The sequence below is a fragment of the Miniopterus natalensis genome, chromosome 15 (assembly GCF_054644295.1).
Source record: "Miniopterus natalensis isolate mMinNat1 chromosome 15, mMinNat1.hap1, whole genome shotgun sequence".
Lineage (NCBI taxonomy): Eukaryota > Metazoa > Chordata > Mammalia > Chiroptera > Miniopteridae > Miniopterus > Miniopterus natalensis.
Window position 1 is genome coordinate 323002 of NC_142095.1, and position 19259 is coordinate 342260.

At 57.1% G+C, this 19259-nt stretch overlaps 1 protein-coding gene across 1 annotated transcript in view; it reads right to left on the reverse strand.

Moving 5' to 3' along the window:
* CNTN3 (contactin 3) overlaps window positions 1–19259 on the reverse strand; it is a 69581-nt gene that overhangs the window by 2003 nt on the left and 48319 nt on the right. Inside the window, exons 11-21 of the mRNA XM_016202452.2 lie at window positions 18082–18209; window positions 17224–17399; window positions 14270–14387; window positions 13203–13361; window positions 12954–13103; window positions 11229–11299; window positions 10065–10299; window positions 6524–6639; window positions 4190–4373; window positions 1162–1274; window positions 10–178 (exon numbers count right to left, since the gene is read on the reverse strand). Of these exons, the coding sequence (XP_016057938.2) occupies window positions 10–178; window positions 1162–1274; window positions 4190–4373; window positions 6524–6639; window positions 10065–10299; window positions 11229–11299; window positions 12954–13103; window positions 13203–13361; window positions 14270–14387; window positions 17224–17399; window positions 18082–18209 (1619 nt within the window). The remainder of the gene's footprint in view (window positions 1–9; window positions 179–1161; window positions 1275–4189; window positions 4374–6523; window positions 6640–10064; window positions 10300–11228; window positions 11300–12953; window positions 13104–13202; window positions 13362–14269; window positions 14388–17223; window positions 17400–18081; window positions 18210–19259) is intronic.

Below are 19259 nucleotides of genomic sequence, written 5' to 3' on the forward strand. Positions count from 1 at the left end.
GCCGCTTACTGGTTATCCGCGGGATCCTGACGGGCTCGCTGCTGGTGCCGTCCCCGCCGGCCGTGGTGGCCCTGACGTGGACGATGTATCCCTCCTTCACGGGCAGCCGCAGTTCTGCCGACGTGCGGTTCGTGCTCAGCACCTGCGCCTTGTCCTGGCCGCTAGTCCTGTAGAAAACCTGAAACGTTCAAGCACATATGTTTATTGTTTTTTGTTAACCCTCACCGAGGGTATTTTTTCCATTGATTTTTTACAGAGGGTGAAGGGAGAGAATCATCGATGTGAGAGAGACACCCCGACTGGTCGCCCCCCACGTGCGCCCCAACCAAGGCCGGGGATCGAACCTGCAAACCAGGTGCGTGTCCTGAGCGGGAATCGAGCCTGTGACCCTCTGGGGTGGGGGCGGAAGCTCTAACCGAGCCGCAGGGGCCAGGGCCACACACGTGTATTTACGTTGCCGGCTTTTATGTTTTTCATGGGCCCGGCTGCTCTGGCTTTGCTTTGTCAATCTCCCGCCACCGGAATATAAGTCACCCTTGCAGCTCTATCCAGGGCCTGAGACTGGGGGCTGGCGCCCGGCAGGTTCGCCAGGTTCCCCAGACCAAGGAGGCTGGGAGCTGTGGCCGTCGGAGAGCTGAGCTGGGCCGGCGTCTGGGGGGACGGGCCGGCGTCTGGGGGGATGGGGCTGGCATATGGGGAGGGACGGGGCCGGTGTCTGGGGGGGACGGGGCCGGCGTCTGGGGGGGACGGGGCCGGCGTCTGGGGGGACGGGGCCGGCGTCTGGGGGGGACGGGGCCGGCGTCTGGGGGGACGGGGCCGGCGTCTGGGGGGGACGGGGCCGGCGTCTGGGGGGACGGAGCCCTTCCGCACCAAGGGCGAGCATCACTCAAGGGGCCGGGCCAGTGCTGCGTGTTGTTTTAAAGTCGCACATGGATAGCACCGGAAGTAACAGACCTACACAAATACTTTACAAACACTGTGTCCAAAATGCCCACGTGAGCAGAACTATTTCACTTTATTTCTACTTAAGGAGTCAGACATTTGGGGAAAACGCCCTTTTAATGAAAGGCGTGACGTCTGCGTGTCGAAACGAGGCTGTGGACAGAAGCCCCACCGCCCACACTGAGAAAACCAAGCCCCGCCCCCGGGACAGCCCCTCACCTTGTACCCCGTCACCTCCGACTCGTTCTCGAGGGCTCGGACCCGCTCCCAGCTCAGGAGCACCTTCGTGTCCGTCGCGTTCCAGACCACATTCCCCGGCGGCCGGCTGGGAGCTGGAAGGTGAAATGAGACGTCAACTCAGACGTGAGCGCGGGGGGACTGTCCCTGCCGTCACAGAGGCCAGCAGAGGCCGGGCCCAAGGGCGCCAGGGCGAGAACAGGCTGGGCAGGACCAGAGGCAGCCCCGGCCCGCGGGAGGGGCGTGCGGGGTTCCGCGGCGGCGGAGGGTGGGTTCTCCAGCAGCTGTGGGTACCAGGGAAACGCGGAGATTCTGCGGCTGAGACGCGGAAACACGGGTTGAGTTTACTGAGCCGAGCAGGTGTGGAAGGGGCTTAGTTTTAGGAACGTTCGGTCCGAGATCTCCCGAGACGGTTCCTGAGGACGCCGTCCGAGCGCTGGGCCCTCCCTCTGGGAGCGGGAATCGCTGGCCGACTGTGCGGGGGGACAGCGCAGGACATTGGCCCTGCACGTTCTTTCTTACAACCTCCGAACATAAAGGTCTCCGTGTTTCCTTTCAGAAGCCAACATGTCTTGTCGGCATTTATCTGCCCGTTATCTGCAATTTCCCTCATCAGCGCCTTCAGGCAGAGGTGCTCTGAGGACTGGCTCTTGGGTTGCGAGTAAGAGAAACACGTCTGAGATGAAAGAGGCCAATTAGTGTTTAACGGAAACGCTCTCTGAAAGCACAAGTATTTGGGTCTAAAAAACTAAGTGTTCGGTGGACGCTGCAATACTTAATCCCCGGATTATTTTACACTAATCAAAAATACCGTCCACGATCTATAGGACACAAAGCCACGGACACAGAATCCGTGTTTTTGGGGACAGGGCGCTTGCACAGTTAGCGCAGGATGGTGAGGCCACAGTGTTGTCAATTCACAGTTTCAGTCCAAAGGAACCAAATCTGATTCATTGAATACTCCAGGCTGACCTGCTTCTGTAGGTTTTATTTATCCACTTAGCCCCCCCCCCCCCCGGTGTTTACTGAGTGGCTCCCACGGCCACGCTGGGCACAGGGCGGGGTGGACAAGACACAAGGATTCTGTCCCCGTGAGGTTTACGGTCCAGAGGGAGGGCCGAGGGCAAGCGAGTCACCAAAGCCGTTATTTTAGCTCTTTATGCCGGAAGCGTGACGATAGTTCTCTTCCTAGCGATAATCACAAACGCCTTCCCCAAACCCGCAGGTCGGGCCTGGCGCTAAAGCCCCCTCAGAGGTGAGGGTGACGGTTGAGGGCTGCCAGGAGCAGCTTTAAGAGATTCCGTCTTACGGGTGTCTTGGTATATTTGAAAACTTATTAACACAAAACTTAAAATTAACTAGGTTTGCCAGGCCGGGGTGGTGCGTGGGGTTCCTACTGGGGATGGAGCCCACAGCCGGGCGTGTGCCCTGGCCGGGACCCGAACCGTGACCTCCCGGCTCATAGGCTGCGGCTCAGCCACTGAGCCACACTGGGTTTTACATCCAGAATTTCCTCCCAGGTACTCGCATCAATCACCAAGCCAGGGAAAGGGCCGGATAAACTTGTTTGCGACTGTTTCTGTATCAGAACTTTGGATGGAGGCTGTGCTTTGAATGTGGAAAGATGTGTATTTAAATCTTACTGGCTCAGGATTGACACTGGGGCCACCAAACCACACAGCCTGGGCTTTTCCAGTCCATCTGCAGACCCACATGCTCCCAGGCCGAACCCCGACCCTGGGCTGGGAATGAGGCTGGGTCGCGTTTTCCCTAATTGTGGGGGGTAAGATTTAATCGCCACCTAAGCTGGTTGCTGATAAGTGTTTGCTACTCCAGGGACGAACATGGTTTGTTGCTGCATTTCTGCAATTTCATTATCCAAGCAAGTTGGTCGCCAGACTCTCTTTTCTGTAGAAAACTCAAAGTTAAACATCTGAACAGCCCTGGTCAAATGAGCAAAAGTTAATTAATTTAAAACCCAAAGGGGCAGGAGGATGCTTTGTCTATATTTTACTTTATCCACAACACTAGCCAACGATACTCAGTTTTATACGAACGGTGTCCTTAGCAATTTTAGCCAACAGATACATGTTCTCATAAAACCTGGGAATTCTATGTGAAAACAAATGCAACAAGCGAAACGACGGTCTCCTTCCCACAGAAAGCCAGCAGAGACAACGCTTTTACTGAGTTAATACACTTTGAAAATAAATTTAAAGACAGTTTCTGCAAGGGCAAGGAGTGCACGGCTGTGTGAGCTCCGGCCTCCCACCCACACCGTCCTCGGGGGCAGCAGAGAGGCAGTAACGGGCCCCCTCGCGGCAGCTCTGAGGTTCGAGCGAGGGGATGTGTGAGGACCATGGGGACACCGGGCGTTCTCAGTGGCTAACGGCGGTGACAGTGACAAGGACGATGTCCATTCAAGTGGCCGCGTGGTGAGAAAGGAGCCACGCAATACAGTGATTAGATGCACAGGCGCTCCGTCTCGTCAGACCGCACGGGGACCCACGGGGCCGCACGTCGCCGCTTCCTGGGCCTCTGTCAGCGGGGACCTCACGCCGGCGCCTGTGAGTGTCCCGCGGGCACAGCTCAGAGGCTGGGCTCACGGCAGCCGGACGTCCCGCTCGGGTTTAAAGCACCAACACACTCGCCTGCACCCACGTCTGGGGGCGACCTTTCCCTGTACATTGCTGCCGTCTTTCAGACGACGCAGGAGAAAGGGGAAAAGCCGCCCCTGACTCTCTGGCATGAACTTTCTCAGAGACCCTCAAGCCAAGCACGTTGGTCACGTTTCAAGAGGAAAGCGGACGGACTTGAGCGAACACCTCACACTAAGCTCTTCCAAGGGTGTGGCTTTCCCGGTCCCGGGGGTGTCCCCCTGAAGGTCTGGGGAGCTGGGGAAAACGCGTGTGGCTCTGCGTTCGCCAGGGCTGAGCGGGGCCGGCTGGGTGGCCCGTCCGTCCAAACACACAGAAGCCGCCGCCCCACCCGCAACACCCAAGGTACGTACGTGTCTTCTCGGTGGTGGCATTCACGGTGGCGCTGAAGGGCCCGGCGCCGGCGCTGTTGTAGGCCCGGACAGCGGCGTGGTACAGCAGGTGGCTCCTCAGGCCACGGAGCTGGGCGGAGGTCTCCCCCGCCGCCACGGTCACTCTGCGTGGCGAGCCCTCCTCCCCGCTGCTCCAGTACCGCACCTGGGGCAGAAACAGGACAGGTGCGGCCTCATGCTCGGCGAGTCTCACTAACTGGGGGCAGAAACAGGACAGGTGTGGCCTCATGCTCGGCGAGTCTCACTAACTGGGGGCAGAAACAGGACAGGTGCGGCCTCATGCTCGGCGAGTCTCACTAACTGGGGGCAGAAACAGGACAGGTGCGGCCTCATGCTCGGCGAGTCTCACTAACTGGGTGCTGCGGTGCGTCTATCTCACCACTTAGCGGACAAAGCAGTGACATTAAGATTCCCAATTTCTATAAGGAATTAATCAATTATGTTCTATGCAATTTTGCTCAAAAATATTTATATAAGGCTACATAATTAAAGGAAAAAGGAATCGAGAATGAAATAAAGCCCGGCTGGCGTGGCTCAGCGGCTGAGCCTCCACCCAGGCCCCAGGAGGTCAGGGTGCGATTCCCGGTCAGGGCACCTGCCGGGGTTGCAGGCTCGAGCGCAGCTGACCGTGGGTGCCGGAAGCCGTGGGAAGGGGAACCGAGGATAACGGGGGGACTGGTGAACTCGAGACCTAATCCTCTGTGCATCTGTGGCAGACTGGAACCCCGATTTCTTGATGAGATAATTGTCTCTTCAGAACCCTGAAACCACTTCACAAGACAATGCACCTTTGTATGGGTGAGTGAACAGAAACAAACGGGAGGGTGTCGGGATTTAAAACTCGATCTCTATTTCTGCAAGTATTGGTTATTCCAAAAACTAATGGCCCCGCTGAGAGAAATACCCCTGCATCTGAGATCTCACTTCACTTAAACTTAAAATGAGGTGCAGTTTATAAAAATAAGCTATAGAAAAATGGCACCCTTTTTAGCCATTAAAGTTCAGGTATTGAGTCAAAAATGCTATTTAATAGATTAAAATAATTTTGTTCATACATACAGATTTTCAGAGACAAATATTTCAATTTAGCTCTCCCACCTTTTGTTCTTTCAAGGCACAGAATGACTTTAAGGATGGGCGGCAGGCACCCTGCAGGAGCCCTGGCTCCCGGGCCCCCGGCGCCCGCCACCCGTGAGCCTCAAGGCTCTGCCCTCCCTTTGTCACTCGGCACCTCGTCCTGACCACGGGGCACAAGGAGACACCCAACGCCGAGTCCTCCAGCTCAGCCCGAAATCAGCTGCAGCCCAGGGAACGGACGGGCTCCGTCCCATCGGAGAGAGAACTCGTCCGGATGCCACCGGCTGCGTGTGCTCTGCCCTCACGGAGACGCCGGAACAAAGCCCCGGCCACGTGGGAGAATCTGCACCCAGAACGTCAGCCTCGCGGCTGGAAATTAAGCTCTCGGCTAAGTCACTGAGTTTCCCGGGTGAGTGTTTAAATCGTTACCGAAGCTACGGAAACACGCCTCTTATCTGGGCGTGAAGAAGGCTTCCCCAAGCTGCACCGGCTGCTCCTTCTGTTGATGTCCCATCGTCACTACACCTGGTCTCCTGTTACCTTCTGTTCCATATTTTCATCTTATTTCACCAAAGGGGGTTCTCTGAGGGCAACAATCACGTGATAGACAGCTGGCGCCTCCAAGCCCAGGAGAGTCTCACAGGCGACAAGCCACCGAGTCAGACAAAGAGCCGGAGGGGGGGATCCTACTGGCACGAGCACCCCAGAAACTGGGCCACGAAGGCCCATCTCACTCCTGCCTTGGTCAAGCCTCTGGAAAACTTGGCCCATGTGGTACGTTTCCCTTTCTAGGGTTTTCCTTCTTTCTTTTCTACCCCAACTAAAGTTCATTCAACTCGTCCAGTTAAATTCTATAGCCATTGAGAGTCACATGGGACAATGTGCTGGTAAAACTTCAACAAAAGTCAGACTTTAAAATATGTTTTTTTTATTGATTTCAGAAAGAGGAAGTGAGGGGGAGAGAGAGAAAGACCACGAGAGGGAGTCATTGACCGGCTGCCTCCTGCTCGCCCCCCACTGGGGTCAAGTCCACAACTGGGGCACGCGTCCTGACCCGGGGTCGCACCGTGACCTCCCGGTTTGTGGGTTGACCCTCAAACGCTGAGCCACGCTGGCTGGGTGGGAAAAGTGGGACATTAGCAAGGACGTCACTGTTAAAAGGCTCCCATGGCCGGAGCGAGGGAGCACGGCAACACCCAGAGGAGCTTCAGAAGTTACCTCGTAGCCGAGCAGGTGTCCATTGCTCAGCTTCCACGGGATCACGCTCCAGGAAACCTCGATTTCGGAGGAAGACAGGCTGCTGGCCGAGACCCGAGAGGGAGCGACCATAGGCTCTGTGTGGGACACACGAAAACACAGTGACACATGTTAGTGCTAAATTTAAAAAATGGACTGAAGTCCCTATTTTTAGAGAGCATTTTAATATATTTGAAAATTTATGGAATATTCAGTAAAAATATTTGACAACATAAACCACGTCATGAAAACAGACACTGGCCACCTTCCATTCCTCAGGAAGAGATGACACCAGGACCACGGGCATCCCCTTGCTCAGAGGCCACAGGGCCTGGCCCCGCCTCCCCCAATCCCTGGGTTCTCTCCCCGCCCCCACCCCCCCTCCGGTCCTCCCCAGCTCCCACTTGGGGGCTCCTACACCCACAAATGCTGCTGAGTGTTATTCGGTAACTCGCCAAAGGCCACAGCCTACGGAGTTCGTTCATCCAATAAGCATCTGGTGAGCACCCTCTCCGACCCAGCCCCTCGCACGCTGACATGGAGGGAGCGCCCCCGGGACGGCGTAGACGCCCAAAGGTCCCGTCCGGAACAGGCAGCTCCGGGGACGTCACGGGTCACAGGGACCCTCCCCTCTCAGGCACAGCTCTGAGCAGAGACTCTCCCCCCCAGAACCTTTGTTAACCGATCCCACTCCCACCATGGCTGACGGATACTGAGACAGATTCGGGGCCCAACGTGGCGCCTCCTAGATTTTCCAGACTTGGTTTGGAAACATAGGGGTGCACGGGGCCTGTCGATAAGTCCCGGTGCCCTGGAGGCAGCGGTCGGGGCCCCAGGGATTCCCCAGCTACGGCTCTGCAGGAGGGTTTCCGTTAACTTTTCCTTTGTCTCAGGGCGAGACCCCAGTGTACGTCCCATAAACCCCTCACCTGTGTCACAGACAAGTGCCATCCGCTCCTGACACCTGGGACAGAAAGGCCTTTAACCAAATCATCAGTGGGGACCAGGGTGGGAACAGGAGACGAGCGGGAGGGGGAAGGGCAAAGGCAGTGTCTGGCCCTGCAGCTGCCGCCCGGGGTGCAGGGCGGGCAGGGGGGCAGGGGGGCAGGGCGGGAGCGCCAGGTTCACCGCATCCTTCCCCGGCCTGACCTGCCCTCCTACGGAAAACCCCAGCACCGCCCGAAATGGGGTCTGGGCGTGAATATAAAAATTCTTTTTTTGCAGAGATGTTGGTAATGCACGTTTGTTTTCCTGCTCGGTAGAGAGAGAATAGCAGGGGTGGGGCCCTAAGAAAAACCAAGTTACTTGCTGCTTTGGGAATGACAGCTTGGCGCCTCTGTATCGACCGCAGGGCCTCGGAGGAGACGGTGCGAGTCTGTTTCCTGAGCTCAGACGGCTCCGAGCAAAGGCCCTGGGTCAGAATCCCAGCTCAGTGAGTCCGCACGGATTTGGCAAGTTTATTAATGTCTTTCATCAAGCTTCCCTTTGCTCATGCGTAAATGAGAAATAAGAGCAGCACCCACAGGCCTTTCCTCCTCGGAAACTGCAGTGAGGTAACGTCTGGCCCAGGGCAGGGCTCAGTACCTGTCAGCTCCCGCTGCTCTTGTCAGGTGGGCCCTCGGAGACAGTGCTCAGCTGCTCCGGACCACAAACCGCCAATGTCACAGGCACCACCTACGCCAGCGTTATTTCTAAAGAGGTACAATGTCTGGGGGAGTGAAGAACGGCCGAGCAGCGGGGTGGGCCCGAGCGGAGTGTGTACGCACTGGGGCCAGGCTCAGAGCTGCACCTGCCCCCCCTCCCCAGGGTCACCCTCACTCCTGCTGATCCACGTTCGGTCACGGGAACCTGTGACACTTGAGACCAGGGGACCTCCAAGAGAACACCTTAAATTACCTTTATCTTTTTTTTAAAAATCCTCACCTGAGGATATGTTTACTGACTTTAGAGAGAGGAGGGGGGGGAAGGGAGAGAAACATCAATGAGAGGGAGAAGCATGGACTGGTTGGCTCTCGTCCTTGCCCCAAACAGGGACAGACCCGTAACCTAGGTACGTGCCCTGACTGGGAACTGAAGCGGCAGCCTTTTGGCGAACACGAGGACACTCCAACCAACCTCGCCACCCGGTCAGGGCAGGAGAACATCTTAGTCTTACCCCAGGAGAGAAAGCTGCCCCAGCGGGGACTCAGGATGTCCCCACAGACAGGCCTGTGACCGACCGTGACGGCCTCTCACTACCCCCAGTCGCCCCTTCACTTGGGCACCGTGACCTTGACCAGCCGCTTGGGAACCTGACTGTGACTCTGCCCATTGCTCCGGGACGAAATGCATCTGAGGTCACTAAGAACCTCCACAGCGGGGCAGGGGCGGGGCAGGGGCAGGGCAGGGGCAGGGGCAGGGGCAGGGCCAGGGCCAGGGCCAGGGCCAGGGCCAGGGGCAGGGCCAGGGGCAGGGGCAGGGCCAGGGGCAGGGCCAGGGGCAGGGGCAGGGCCAGGGGCAGGGGCAGGGGCAGGGGCAGGGCCAGGGGCAGGGCCAGGGGCAGGGCCAGGGGCAGGGGCAGGGGCAGGGGCAGGGGCAGGGCAGGGGCAGGGGCAGGAGCAGGGCCAGGGGCAGGGCCAGGGGCAGGGGCAGGGGCAGGGGCAGGGGCAGGGGCAGGGCCAGGGGCAGGGGCAGGGCAGGGGCAGGGCCAGGGGCAGGGGCAGGGGCAGGGCCAGGGGCAGGGGCAGGGGCAGGGGCAGGGGCAGGGCCAGGGGCAGGGGCAGGGGCAGGGCCAGGGGCAGAGGCAGGGGCAGGGGCAGGGGCAGGGGCAGGGCCAGGGGCAGGGGCAGGGCCAGGGGCAGGGGCAGGGCCAGGGCCAGGGGCAGGGCCAGGGGCAGGGGCAGGGCCAGGGGCAGGGGCAGGGCCAGGGGCAGGGGCAGGGGCAGGGGCAGGGCCAGGGGCAGGGGCAGGGCCAGGGGCAGGGGCAGGGCCAGGGGCAGGGGCAGGGCCAGGGGCAGGGGCAGGGGCAGGGGCAGGGCCAGGGGCAGGGGCAGGGGCAGGGGCAGGGGCAGGGCAGGGGCAGGGGCAGGAGCAGGGCCAGGGGCAGGGCCAGGGGCAGGGGCAGGGGCAGGGGCAGGGGCAGGGCAGGGGCAGGGGCAGGAGCAGGGGCAGGGCCAGGGGCAGGGGCGGGGCAGGGGCAGGGCCAGGGGCAGGGGCAGGGCCAGGGGCAGGGCCAGGGGCAGGGGCAGGGGCAGGGCCAGGGGCAGGGGCAGGGCCAGGGGCAGGGCCAGGGGCAGGGGCAGGGGCAGGGGCAGGGCCAGGGGCAGGGCCAGGGGCAGGGGCAGGGCCAGGGGCAGGGGCAGGGCCAGGGGCAGGGGCGGGGCAGGGGCAGGGGCAGGGGCAGGGCCAGGGCCAGGGGCAGGGGCAGGGCAGGGCAGGGGCAGGGCCAGGGCCAGGGGCAGGGGCAGGGGCAGGGGCAGGGCCAGGGGCAGGGCCAGGGCTGGTGGGTCGGGTTGGGACTGACGGACGATCCCAGGGTCCGTACCTTCCTCTGCAGAGAACACGGTGGTCACCGGGCTGAAGGGCCCTTCCCCCTTGTTGTTGTAAACGCCCACTTTAACTTCGTACAGTGAAAACGGCACGATGCTCTCGTTCCTGAACACGTATCTCGGGGCGTCGGGAGACGTGACCACCGTCTGGATCCAGGTGGTGACCCCCAGGGGGCGGAAGGCGACGACGTAGCCGAAGCCCTCGCCGTTCTGCAGCTCCTCCGGGACGGGCTGCGAGGGAGAGAGGGCTCGGGAGCGCCCCAGGGGAGGCGGGGGGGGGGGGGGGGTGCAGTTACCGGCTCAGCCTGCTGGGGGCGCCTCAGGGGGAACCGACATTCTGTTAACTGGGTCATAACCGAAGGGGAGCTCGGGGACAGACGTGGGCACGGTCACGCCAGCCTGGGGTTTGCTAAAGCTGCTCAGGGGCGGGAGCATCTTGGAGCCCCACCTGAGTTCCGATTGATGATGATGATGATGGTAATAACAAGCTGAATAACTCATCTCTTATGCCAAATAAAAACCATCTAATCCCTACCGTTGACTTTATGGAAAAAATGACACCTTGATATAAGTACAAAAAAGTAAAACTAGAAAAACAAATAAAAACCACAAATTCAACTCAAAGCTGTGTCTGCATCACCGTTAAAAATTTCCACTGACGTTCCATCAGGATCTCACGACTTATTTTTTTCAACATCTTCAAATAACACAGACCAGTCTAGTGCCTTCTGGCTTTAACTGGGGTCATTAAAACTGCTCCTAATTATGACATAAAGCAACAGCAGGGAGGCCGGCCAGGAGGCCGGCACCTGCGGGGTCGGTGGAGGGGCTGTCGCCGCCGGGGTCCGTGGCCGGTGAGCACGCAGCTGCTCGGGACGCCAAGGGCAGCCCGAGGGTCAGCAGCCGGGACCCGGCTCTCACCCTAGGTTCACCAGCCAGGTGACTGGGGGCAAATCGCTTAATAGCTTCATGCCTTAGGAGCCTCGTGTATAAAATGCCCCAAGGATGCAAATTTAAAAATGTGCAAAGTGCTAGGAACAGGGATTGGCACAGCCTGAGCGTTAGAAGCGTTAGATGCTAGCAAGACCCCAGCACCCGCCCCCCCAGCAACCCCCCTGAAGGCTGGAGGGCCGAGGGGAGGACGCTGCCCAGACACTTACGTCCCAGGTTATGACCAGCTCGGACCGGCTCCCGCCTCCTCCGCTGACCTCGGAAGGAGGCACCTCTGGAACTGCGAGGGGGGAGAGACAGAGGTGAAAACGACCTGCATGTGCTAACGTGTATCTGAAAGAAGATACAATGTTGCTTGTTTTTCACATTTGAAATAGTTTGATCATCGGCACATTCTACGTGCATGTGTGCATATATGCAACATATATCTTCACGTATGTACACAGCTGACCCTTGAGCAACACGTATACATGGACTTTTCTCAGTAAACACCTGCACGGTGTTTCACCTGCAGCCTGGACTCCTCGGATGCCGAGAGACAGCTGTACACCTGGGTCCTCAACATGTTACACAGGGGCTTGAACACCTGGGAGTTTTTAATCCACAGGGGTCCCGGAACCAACCCCCTGTGGGTACAGCTTAAGTCTACAGAGAGTCAGAAGTTCTGCAGGTATTGTCAACGACATGGGGGTCAGTGCCCCTGCCCCCCATGTTGTCCAAGGGTAAACCACATATACCTTTGGGGAAATCATTACGTAACTTCTATGAAATTATCAGATTCAAACAATAAGGAAAAATGGTTCAGTCTGAAGGGAAATAAAACAAGACACTGTTTCACCAGGAACGATAGAAGGATGATTTAATTCTCGAATCAACAGTGGCTTTACGTAAAAATGCCCAGACTCGAAGCCTAGAGTCCAAGACGAGATGCTCTTACTGCCTCGCACAGGTGTCAGCTTCCTCAGGTACGTGAGACCACGCTGAGGAAGCCTGGTCACAGCTGGGACACGGCTGGGACACGGCTGGGACACGGGGGCCCCGCAGGCTGGCCTTGTTCACAGCTGTCCCCACTGCATATAGAAGGTGCTCAGCCCATAGTGGATACTCCTCAAATATGCCACGTGAGTCCACGAACAAGCACCATGGCAGACGTGGTCCCCATTTCTCACAATACCCGGCACCAGTGTTCTCTGCATTGTCGCGTGAAACAGCATTGCTCAAGTTACTGAACCACGTGCCACGAGGCATGTTTGGCTCAGGACCTAAATCAACACACCAGCTCCATGTAAAACATCACTTTACTGAACACCATTTAATATTATAGATTCCGTGAGGAAAACCATTAGGTCCCCGGGATGCCTCGGTAATGTGACATTGTGCACTTTTCTAATTTTCAGCTGTGACGTTAGGATATTTTTAGAATTATAAAAGCCTTCTGGTTCACATGGTCGTTTCCCCACGTGGAAAATTTTAGCCACAGTTCTCTTCTAATTTAATACTCAAGGGGCCAAAATGTACAACTTCTCAACTGCTTGACCTCGTTCAGGAGCCGGGGGCAGTGGGGGGTCCCTGGCCGCCGACTCCCAAACACCATGATCCCCCAATTTGCCAGGGCTCCTTACAAATGAAAACAGCAGTTCCCCTGCCAGCAGGGTGACTGTGCCAGAGAGCAATTATCACTTTAAGTGACAAAACCAGATCCACTCAACACGCACTAATGAGCCCCAGTGACATGCTGGATGCTCAGAATTGTCACACTGCATCGGTCACTTTCACCGGGGCCTCTGACAAATGCCACGCGGCCAGTCCTGCCACTGATGGGGGATCATGGCACCGATGGGTCTCCTGCTGGCCTGGAGACCACGACCGAGGGAAATGCAAACTCACACCCAGGACACCTGCCAACCCGTTTACTCAGGAAGCGAAACACTAACCTGCCTCTTCAGTTCTTACTTTTTCTGAGGGCAAGCTGGGCTCTCCACCTCCGATTCGGTTGCTGGCTACGACCCGGAATTCGTACTCCACCCACGGGTTTAACTCGACTACGGTCGCGGTGCGCGTGCTCCCGTCGATGACCTCGGGCACTGCAGGGGAGCGAGGCCGAGAGGTCCGAGGCCGTGGGTCTCAGCTCTGGATTGAAACCCGCTGCGGGGAGCCGGCGGCACCTGTCTGCCCCCCTTTACCTGTCGTGGCGGTTTGCCAGCCCACGGAGAAAGGCGTCCGCGCCTGGACGGAGTAGGACGTGACTGGGCTGTGGTTGTCTGTACCTTCTGTCCAAGACAGCTGGGCCGTTGTGTCCGTAATCTCATTCACCTTCACGTTCTGTGGTGGCCCCGGGGAGCCTGGGGAAGGCGAGAATGGGCGGCTGTACCACAAACAGCCCCTCCTACCGGAGGGAAGGACGTGTCCCAGGACCACCTTCATACCGCAGCGGGTCCCAATTTCAAAAGCACTGAGGGAAAAGGCCATTCGCCCGTCCTACACTGCCCTCCCTCCACACACACGCATCTCTTAGAGCTGAAGCGAGGCAGCGATTCCCACATCAGGACGCTCCACGGCTCTGCGTGATGCCCCCTCCTGAGGCCTCCGCTCAGAAGGATTCCCGCACCTTGCCACGTTCCACATCCTTTGCTCTGGGCGTGATGCCCACTCCGCCCATCCACTGGCATCTCCTCCGTCGTCCCCAGTGTATCGTCTGGGGCTGTTATACTCTGAGGCACTGGGGCTGTTTTTCAGCCCAGAAGCAAATCAGTACCTTGGTCAGCAGTTCAGATTGTCTCAGGCATCCTGGGTGATGCTGACTCTTTTGGAGTTTCCACACGCAAGCACACACGCATACATGCGCACACACATACATGCATACACACATACATGCACACGCACACATACACGCACACACGCATACATGCACACACATGCATACACATACATGCACACATACATGCATGCACACACACGCATGTACAGTCACTATTCCCCCTGGTAGCAAACACGATCGCTGAGTTAACGACATGCTCCCAGCACATCAGCGGAGCAGCTGCTGGGAAAGCTCACTCCCGCGAGAGCCGTATGGGGTTGGAGCTGAGACTTTTATTTCTCTGAATTTGCACCCATCCTTCCTGTCACATTCTCGGGTGGGGGATCAGTATTAAAATCACGTGTGTGTGCTAACTCGTCCTGGATTTCCCTGCAGGAGGAAGGGCCCAGGTGAGATGTTAAATTAGAAGCACCAGGCGGCATCGACGTTTACCTCTCACCACCAGGTCAGCGGCCGACGAGACGCTGTCCACCCCGCTCTGCACCACGCAGACGTACCTCCCGCTGTGCTTCAGCTGAATGTTCCTGATCATTAAGTCGCCTGACGAGCTCTGCTGGAAAAAACACGTGGTGAGCGCACTTTCATGTTGCAGACGCACAGAATCGAGAAGGCCGTGGCCACCACCGCCCTCGGGAGGAAGCCTGTTTCCAGAGAGGAGACCACGGCGGGGAGAGGAAGACGACACGCTAGGATGTGGAAAAAGGAACGCGTGAGACCACGCAGGACCACGGACAGACTTCCGTGGCTAAATGACCAGCTTTCCTCCCTGCATTTATGGTTTCAAAATAAATAAGGGCAGAAATTACAGTCTCAGAGGCCATTTCCTCCTGCCTGGTGACACTTCTCTTTATATCCACCCTCGGCACCCGCTCGCTCGCTTCTCCGGTCCCCACCTCTGTCAAATCTCCCGAGAAGAGGGAAGCGTGTAGGCCTCTGGGGGAGATACAGGCAGCAGGGCAGGGGGTCCCCGTGGTCCAATCACACTGGAGCTTAAATTCCAAAAGCCACTTAATTCAACTTCTCTACAGAATAGAGGGACTGCCAATAGAAACCTCTCAACAAGAAGAAATTAAAACTTTTAAAAAAATGTTTTTATTGACTTTTAGAGGGAGAGGAAGGAGAGGGAGAGAGACAAACGTGGATGTGAGAGAGAAACATCCATCAGCGGCCTCCCACGTGCACCCCAACCGAGGATCAGGCCCAAAGCCTGGGCACGTGCCCTGACCGGGAATCAACCGGCAACTGTTCAGTGCACGAACGACGCCCGCCAACTGAGCCACACCGGCCAGGGTGAGATTAAACATTTAAACTCTAAAGATAACAGCTGTCCATGAAGACACTGGCTGGCACCTTGCCCCTGGTGCCAATTAATGGAGCAAATGTATTTCTGGAGGCTCAACTGCAAATGGTCCTTGTTTTAAGAGAATGTAAAATTATGCCCATAAAACTACTAACTGCAGGCCAGTTTCACGCACTAGTAAAAATACAGATCGAAATAAAACGATTCAGAAAGCAAAGCCCTCTGAAAACGGTCCCCGACAGCAACTCCTCTGCGCTGGCTCAGAGGAGGGGCCACCGTGTTTATCTTGTGTATTAAAAGGAGGATCTGACTCTGTTTTCCTTGTGTCTGTGGGAAGGTGGATTCTACTCTCTCGCTTTTAGGAAATTTCCTACGATCTCCGACGCTCTAACCACTGAACCACGCCGGCCAGGGCTCAAATCAAATTCTGTATCTAAGAATTAAAGTTAAGACAAGAGGTGGGTCGGAGGCCAGGTCTTCAGCACCCCGGACAGCGGCCTTTCTGAAGGTGAGATTCCACCTTCTCCCCCAGGACAGGGAAGCATGGACCCTGGGTGTGGGGTAGGAGCGGAGAACACCGGCGGGTGCCCCTCCCGGCTGGGATAGAAGAAATTAGTGACTTTAAAATAAAAAGGGGCATCCAAAGCGACAGTGGGAGAAACGCCAACGGGCTGTAGCCACTGGTAAAGTTCTCAGCAGCCCCGGTCCCTCAGAACAATTCACGAGGAGCCCGAACGGCCACGATGGAATCAGCCAGATGACGGAAACCAGAGGCGGCGGAGCCTGGAGCCTCGTTCTGCATGGAGGCTCGTTTTCCAAACACCCTCATGCCCTTTCCCTTTAAAAGCCCATCTGCTCAGCCTGACAGTCTCACGCTCGGTCCTAAGCAGATGGGCTTTTAAAGGAAAAAAAAGTGGAGATGTTTGGAAACCGAGCCTCCGTTAAGGACGGTTTCACCGCAACAGAAGAGGTCATGACCCACAGGACTTCGCTCAGACCCGGGATGTGAGGCCGAAGCAGCAAATGAACAAACTAAAAACAAACAAAACCCCTCAGCACGGTGGTGACCAGAGGGAGGGGTGGGGGGCTAGGGAAGGGCAAGGGGGTCAAACGTACGGTGACATTAGAAGGTCTGGCCTGGGCGGTGGGCCCACAGTGCCACACACAGGCGACGTATCAGAAGCCTGCACTTGAAACCTGAATAATCTTACTTGCCAGTGTCACTCAAACATTCAGTAAATACAGACGGTCTGTATTAGGTTCCACAGCTGCCGGAACAAGCAGCACGGATGGGGCGGCTTAAGCCAACAGAGCTCGAGTCTCCTGCAGCTCCAGGACCAGGAGCCTGAATCGAGGTCTCCCCAGCCTGCAGCGTAGGACCCCCTTTGCGCCTTCCCGGTCTCTGTGGCTTCCCGTGGCTGTGGAAGCGTGGCGTCAGCTTCTGCCCATCTCCACGTGGCCCGTTTCCCTGTGTCTGTGTCTGTCACGGTTCCTCCTCTCCGTGAGATTTCCCTCCTCCTGTGAGGCTGTTGGTCGTATTGAACTAGGGCCCGTCCTATCCAGTGGACCTCGAGGTAACTGAGCTCCGTCCGCCACGAGCCTGCTTCCAAACGAGGCCACATTCTGACACGCGAGTGTGAGAAAGGACCGTCTCTGCTGCTGTCCACGGCGATACCCACACTCAGAAAACAGCAGCCGACACGACCAGACGCGCGTGCCTCCCGGAGTGAGCACCACAGCCACAGGTTAGCTAAGGGCTCAGTCCCGCAGGACGCCCGCTGACACCAGTCCCACGCCTCTGCTGTCACCGGTGCTTCTGACCCACCGGCTATAAATCCGGGTCCTGTGACTCTCCTCCTTGGGTTCAATAATTTGCTAGACTGGCTCACAGAACTGAGGGAAACGTTTACTTACATTCACCAGTTTATTATCAAGGACACGATAAAGGGCAGTTAAAATAATTCCATCAGATCCGGACAGAGCTGAGAGCCCAGGTGTGCTCAGCGTCGGGCTCGTGCCTGTTTCTCTCCACGGGGGTCACCGCGCAGAGCCCCGTCTACAGAGCGGGGGGAGGGGGCGGACTCACCCCGCCGGCCTTCTCCAGGTGGGACCCGTCCCTCTGGAAGTCGGTGAGCACCCCGTTGAAGTACCAGGCAAAGGCAATGTCCAGCAGGGGGTCGTGCCGCACCTGGCAGGGCAGGATGACGCTCTCGCCCACGGCCACGTCCAGGCTGGAGGGCGCCACCGTGATCCTCGTGGGCTCTGGGGGCGGCGATAATAGGGTTTTAGGCAAAACGTCAGCTCCTGAGGTAGAAGAAAGCGGCTTTCGCAGGCAGATTGCTAATCTAACCCGGAGCGTGCCCGTTTGGATGTGCGTACGTGTGGACACATAGGTCTGTACAATGAAAACTCTTCAAGATGAAGGAGACATTTTTATGCATTTCTACAGCATATTTCCTTGGACCCGCAAATTTTTGTTAAAATAATTGCATCTGAATTTACAGGATGTATAAATTTAAAAACTGAAGCCACCTGTAAATGAGAGTTATGACGCCCCCACGAAATCGATTTCTACGGAGATTTATTGCTCTGTGGGGCGCAGAGGCAGACACAGCAACACTGTCTCTCTAACTCCGAACGACGGGAGAAGGGATTATGGCGACACCGAAACAGACTCAAACAGACTCTACTTTTGCTGACATCAAGGGTCCTCCCTGGACTTAAACGTCTCCAGCATCATCTAGGATGTAGAAAACGACAAAGACCTGCCAGCAGGACAGCGCCACCGGGCGGGCGCTCAGCACAGTGGCCGATGTCCGTGGGTCTGTGAGGAATGTTCACTTTCACGCGTTAACAGGGCGGGTGCAGACACGCACGCCTTACACTCCGAGGTCGTCCTGCTCCGACCGCAGGCACAGGCCCAGCCGCCCGCCTGGAGACCCACCTGTGACCACCAGGTGCGTGGAGTCGTTCGCCCTCCCGAACTGGTTTTCCGCGAAGCAGGTGTAGGTCCCAGCGTCGGCTTTAGTCACGTTGGCTATTTTGAGCCCTCCGTCTTTTAGAAAAGAAATTCTAAAGGAAATACAAATTAGACAAATAAAGGCACAGTAGTCCCATTTCCCCCCAAACAAAGAGCAATTTTCTAACAGAAGTGTTACCTTAAGCTAGTACTTCTAAGGCCTTCGTGAGAATAAAGAAAATGAGAGGAAATTTTGCCCCCCCCCCCCAGGACCTCACTCAGGGTGACTTATCTGCGTAGACATCACACCTAATTTGGGAGATTCCATCATCAAATAAGTGGGAAATATTTTCCAAAAACACACGGTAAGGCCGGTCACTCGTGGCTCAGCCTTTCCAGCCTGGAGAGAATAAAACGTTGGCCCAAGATTTCCCTTCGGTCTGGAAGAGGGTCTGAGAAATAAGGAACCCGCTGGCCTTTCACTGTGCACCCGGGCGGAGGTGCATTCGACCCAGGAGAACCCAGATTCCACAAGAGGACATCTGACGGTCACCCATGCGCCGCGGCACTGGATCTGAGCAGCACAGACACCGGGTTTCTGAGCACAGGCTCCACATTCCCGCAGCTCCAGCGTCTAATTAACACGGGATGAAACCACCGCGTGCCTCCCGTGAGCCGGGCACCGTGAGTGTCTCTGGGCTCCTGTGGGCGCAAGACAGGGGCCTCTCCTGGGTGACGGGCTCTGGTGGCACAGAGTCAGTCGTCATGTACGTAAACATGTCAGTTTGGAGTTTTGGAAAGTGCTCCGCAGGACACAGGCCCGATGATACCACAGAGTGACGGCTGCATCGGAAAAGCCTCTCAGAGGTGTCATTCGGGTTGAGAAATGGGAGGAAGGGTGGGCCTGTCCTCAGTCCCATCAAGAGTCTTCACTGCCGGTCTGCGCTCTCCATAGTTATCTCCTTTTTAATTCCTAATATCTCTACTATCTATACCATGCCATCGATGCCTAGCGCGCTCGATTCCGGTCAAGGGCATGACCTCAGGTGCAGGCTCGATCCCTGGACCCACTCGGGGCGTGTGGGGGAGGCAACCCATCGATGAGTCTCTCGTCAACGTCTCTCTCCCTCCTCCTCCCTCCCTCCCATTCTCTCTGAAAAGCG